Raw genomic sequence first — 4,829 nt, forward strand, 5'->3', positions numbered from 1 at the left:
TGTGTGTGTGTGTGTGTGTGTGTGTGTGTGTGTGTGTGTGTATGTGTGTGTGTGTGTGTGCGTGTGCATAAGTGCATGTGTATCATGTTTTATTGATTCATTCATCTACTGAGGGGCATCTGGGTTGGTTCCATATCTTAGCTATAGTGAATAATGCTGTGATAAACATAGTCATGCTGGTAGCTTTAGTATGGCCTTGTTTGTGATCCTTTCAGTAAATGCCCAAAAGTGGGATTGTTGGGTCATAGGGGAGGTCTGTGTGTAATTTTACTCTGAATTCTTATTGACACGGAGGTAAAGAATGTTTCACAGAGATGAAAACTGAGACTTAAAAAGGAGTCCCTTGTCCACGAGTTTTTAGCTCCCATTTCTTGCATGCACAACAGGAAATCTTTCTCTTTTTCTGTTTGACCCAGCTTTCTCTTGTTACACTAAAGTAAATTATTGCTTTAAAAAAAGAGTTACAATAAACATAGTTGTGCTGGTACCTGTAGTATAGTCTTGTTTGTGATCATTAGGGTAAATGCTAGGGTATAAGTCTTCACTGTATTTGATGTTGATATAATTTGTGGAGGGGAAGGGAAAAAACAAACTTTAAATAGGGTTACAGGTGGACCCATTAAAACAATGAGATGTACAAGACGTTATGTGGAAAAATGAACTTTACAAGTTTGGCGGGGTGGGAAGTAGGGAGGTGGTAGCGGGGTGTGGAGGTGGGGGGTGGAGAGGGGAAGGGATGGTATGGGGAAACGAAGGAGGAGGCAACAATGCTTGATAAGAAATGTACTCACTATCTTGCCCATGCAATTGTAACCCCTCTGTATGATATTTTCACAATTAAAAATAGTTACTTGTCATTCCTGTCAGTTCTCAACAGGTCAGGACTTGAACACTGTGCTGAGGCCTCCTCATGCAGTGTTCTCTTCCTGAAGATGCTTTGAAAGTTCTCAAAGGAGAGTGACATCTTTCTTATTGCAATGTTTTACTTGTAATTGGACCTCTGCAGTGTTTCCCTGATCTGGCCTAGCCAAAAATGGGTGGAACTCGTGGACAAATTGCATTTTTGAGAGTTGGTGTCTGTAGCTTGGGCTTCATGCTAGGGTTCAGGACCTAGTGCCCACCTTCTGAAGAGGGAGCCTTGGCAGGAGGCTGTGTTTTCAGTTCTGCTTTAGTTCAGGGTTGTGGCCACTGCAGGCAGGTGAACTGAACTGTGGTGAGGAAGCAGGTATCTCTAGACCCTGGAGAGCTTCCCAATAGGGTGGCCATGCTGATGTTAACTCCCCTAACTGCTTGATTTGGGGGAAAGGGGCCTGTATGCTTTGACCAGACCTTAAACCAACCTTTCACTCGTGATGAGTTTCACTCTTAGAGCAGCAAAGGCCCTTCTACCTGTTTGCTTACTATCCAATAGATAGACTAGGGACTGAGGCTCAGAAAAGCCTGGGAGGCTTTTTGCTCAGGGCAAACCTCAGGCTGGACTCCTGTCTGCATCAGATGCTTTATGTTCCATCTTGCTGTCATCATTGAGCCAAGCATAATCACCAGCCCCACTATTTCTCTAGCTGCTGCTGCATTGTATAACTGGGCAGCAGGGTTGCTGTCCTTCTAGGTCCTAGTCTCCTTTGACCTAGTGGCACCCACTTTCCCAGGAAGACTATGTACCAGCCAGTGATTAATACAATGATGAAAAGAGCTTAGGAATCATCATGAACCCTTCATGTATCTTACTAGCTTAGTTCTTGTGTCAGTCTTCTCTGATGATCCCTATTACAGTTAGCCCTTGGTATCTGTAGAGCATTGGTTCCAGGACCTACTTGTAGATATCAAATTCATAGCTGCTCATGTCTTTAATGTAAAATGGTATTGTTTTGCATATAATGTATACAGTTATCTCATATATTTTAAATCATCTCTGGATTACTTTAATACATAATAAAATATAAAATATTATGTAAATAATATACTGTATTGTTTAGGAAATAACAATAGAAACCAAGTTTGTGCATGTTCAGTCCATATGTAGTTTTCAAACACAGTGGGTTTTTTTTCTATTTTATCTGTAGTTGATTGAATCCGTAGATACTGAACTCATAGATGTGGAAGGCCAGTTGTATAGATGAGGAGAGTGAGAGTCAGTGAGGTGCAGTCACTTCATAATCACACAGCTAGTGCATGGGTCAACCAACATTCAAACCCAGAGGTATTGATTTCAAGACTATCTACCAGGATCCCATGAAGCTAGCACTCTAGAGTAAGCTGCCAAGGAACCAGACTGAGGAAAGGCCAGTCTCATTGTGGCCTCCTAAAGTCATGCTCCCTTAAGTCTCTGAAGCAGGAGGAAGTTCCTACCCTGGAGACAGAATCTACCCTGACCCCCAGCAGAAGTAGCCAGGGAAGGTAGCCTAAGTAGTCCATGGAAAGCCAAAGAGGCTGGTATGGTGCAGAAGCAAGCAGAAGTCTGTGGCTTTACAACAGGATGTACATGCTAGCCAGGTGCTGATGGTGCTGCAACCACTGCTGCATCTGGCCATCCACCACCTGCCTGCATGAGAGGCCACAATGCCTCTGCACATGGAGTAACCAGACCCTCACAGCTGTACTCAGCCCCACTCTCAGGTCACTTCTTACAAGTCCCAGTCATAGGGCCCTGGGCAAGGCTGTGGACTCAGTTGTCTTCAGTCCCAACCTCTACTTTGGTTCCTTCTTTCAGGGTTACCTTGTGTCAGGACCTGAAAATAGAGTCACTATGTGCAACCACTTTTTTCTTCCTGGTAAGTCCCTAAAACTGGCAGAACGTAAGAAGATCCAGAACTTGCAGTCTTTTTCTTGCAACGCTCTAGGATAGGGTAAGAGGGATAGCTGAGTGACCTTGTGCAGTTCACTGGCCCTCTTTAGTCATCAGTTTCCACATATACCAAAAACGACTTGGACTTCAGAGTCTTAAAAGGCCCAACTTGCTCTAATTGCCTACAGTCTCCAATCTCAAGTTGTAATTCTTCCACTGGAGTTTGCACTTTGAGGCAGACTTCCTTCCCAAAGGACAGGCAAGGCTTTACTGAGTGCCCTCTTCTGTCCCTATCCTTCTGTCAACTCCACCTGAGCTGCCATTCCACTTTGAACTGCTTTTCAGTTCCTAAGTGTGCTGTCCTCTGTACCCATTCCTTTCTGCCAGGCAGTGTATTGGGAAGCAGCTCTGAGGTGTTTTTAAGAGTAAGTGGACAGAGGATTCTGTCATGGCATCCACTTCCTTGAGAGGCACATTCCTTTGAAGACCAGTTCAGTCCAAAACATAGCCATCTTTCCTGCTCAGCCTATCCTGTCAAACTTGACTGGCTCCTGGTATAATAAGAAAGGGGTGATTGGTTTGTGTGGGCGAGGGACATATAGAAGAAGAAGCCCCAAATGTGCCTTGTCTACAAGTACAGCGATGACTGATACTTGGTGTCCCTCAAGGGACAGTGGGCAGATATGTGCACAGGTAGCAGGATTATAGAAAGCCAAGGTTTGAGCACCTCAGATCCATCCTAATGTGGTCTTGGAGCAAACCCTTGCTCCTTGAAGCTTCTTGGTGGCTGACAGATACTGTCATTTTTAGGGATTTGAACAGCAGGGAGAGAGACAGGATTGGGTGGCAGGACAGATGTCTTCCATTTGGGGGCTTTCTACCTAGCCCCTCCCCAGGCCCAGGAAACCTTTATCCAAGCAGAAACTCTCCACCAGTACTGGGGCCTTGACAACTGTAATGGAAAGCTCCTGGGTCCTTCCAGGACATGTCCTCTCCTGGAGCCCTCCAGACTGTTATTTTTTGTTTTTTTGTTTTTGTTTTTGTTTTTTGCAAACTTAGAGGAAACTGCCACCTGCCCCAGTGTCCCTGATCCCCAGCCAGTGTTTGCATGCACCTCCTTCTCATCCCCATTTAGCTCACCTGAGGAGGACCTTCCCTGGCAGGGTCCAGAGGAGAAGAAAGGAGAGAGTTGCAGGAGCAAGAGATGTCATTCCACGGATAACTTGGATCCCTTTCCCAGCCTGGCTGCCAAGGTGAGAGCGGATATCCCTGTGGGAACGCCAAAAGTACAGAGCCTTCTCCAACTTGGGCTGCCCACAAAAGTGCGCGTGGAGCTGGGCTAGGAGTTGTATGCTCTTTTTTTTTCTTCTGCCCTCTTTTCTGTCCTGTCTTTACCAGTCAGGGACCAGAACTATTTCCATAGAAATGATCATGACACAGATAACCCTACCGGTCCTGATTTGGTTTCCCTTAGGCTGTGGAGGGTCTCAGCTTGCCGGTCAGGGAGCTAGCAAAGATGCTCTTTGGGTAGCAATCACTCTCCAAACCCTGGAGAATCTTGGAGGGGAGAGAGGAGGGAGACTGGTAGGAAGATGTTTCCCTCTTCTCCCTCCCACCTCCCCCTAGATGCACCCTCTGAAAGCAGCAATTTAAAGGCACAGTCACTAGCAGCTGGAGTGGGGTTCCAAGTGAGCAGGTCTGTATGCCTGGGAGGAGCTTGGTCTGCCAAGGCTGCTGCCTGGGGATAGCCTGAGGTGTTCTGTCCAGCCTCCAACTCTCCAGCTGGAGGAGTGCACGTAGGCAGCCCTGCTGGCCGTCCCCCCCCCCTCCACTCAACAGCTTTCCTTTTAGCCTGACACTGAGCTACATCCCAACAGAAAAGTCCTAATGATTTTCCTAAGAGGAAATCCACCTACTCTCCGAGAGGTTAGGTGGAGCCTCTGCGTATCTTCGATCTGGCAGCTTCAGGTGAGGGGCAGGCTGAAGGCAGGAGCAAAAAAGTGTGTCCCCATCCTCTGGATGAAGGTACAAAGTACAGATGATT

The 4,829-nt window shown here is 46.5% G+C and overlaps 1 protein-coding gene across 1 annotated transcript in view; it reads right to left on the reverse strand.

Moving 5' to 3' along the window:
• The window catches only part of Glra4 (glycine receptor, alpha 4), a 29,478-nt gene extending 25,034 nt beyond the window's left edge, over positions 1-4,444 (reverse strand). Inside the window, exon 1 of the mRNA XM_013036589.1 lies at positions 3,926-4,444. Coding sequence (XP_012892043.1) covers positions 3,926-3,996 — 71 coding nt within the window. The 5' untranslated portion in view covers positions 3,997-4,444. The remainder of the gene's footprint in view (positions 1-3,925) is intronic.
• Positions 4,445-4,829: the final 385 nt, after the last annotated feature.

Source organism: Dipodomys ordii, unplaced genomic scaffold, assembly GCF_000151885.1.
Source record: "Dipodomys ordii isolate 6190 unplaced genomic scaffold, Dord_2.0 Scaffold303, whole genome shotgun sequence".
NCBI classification, from domain to species: Eukaryota; Metazoa; Chordata; class Mammalia; order Rodentia; family Heteromyidae; genus Dipodomys; species Dipodomys ordii.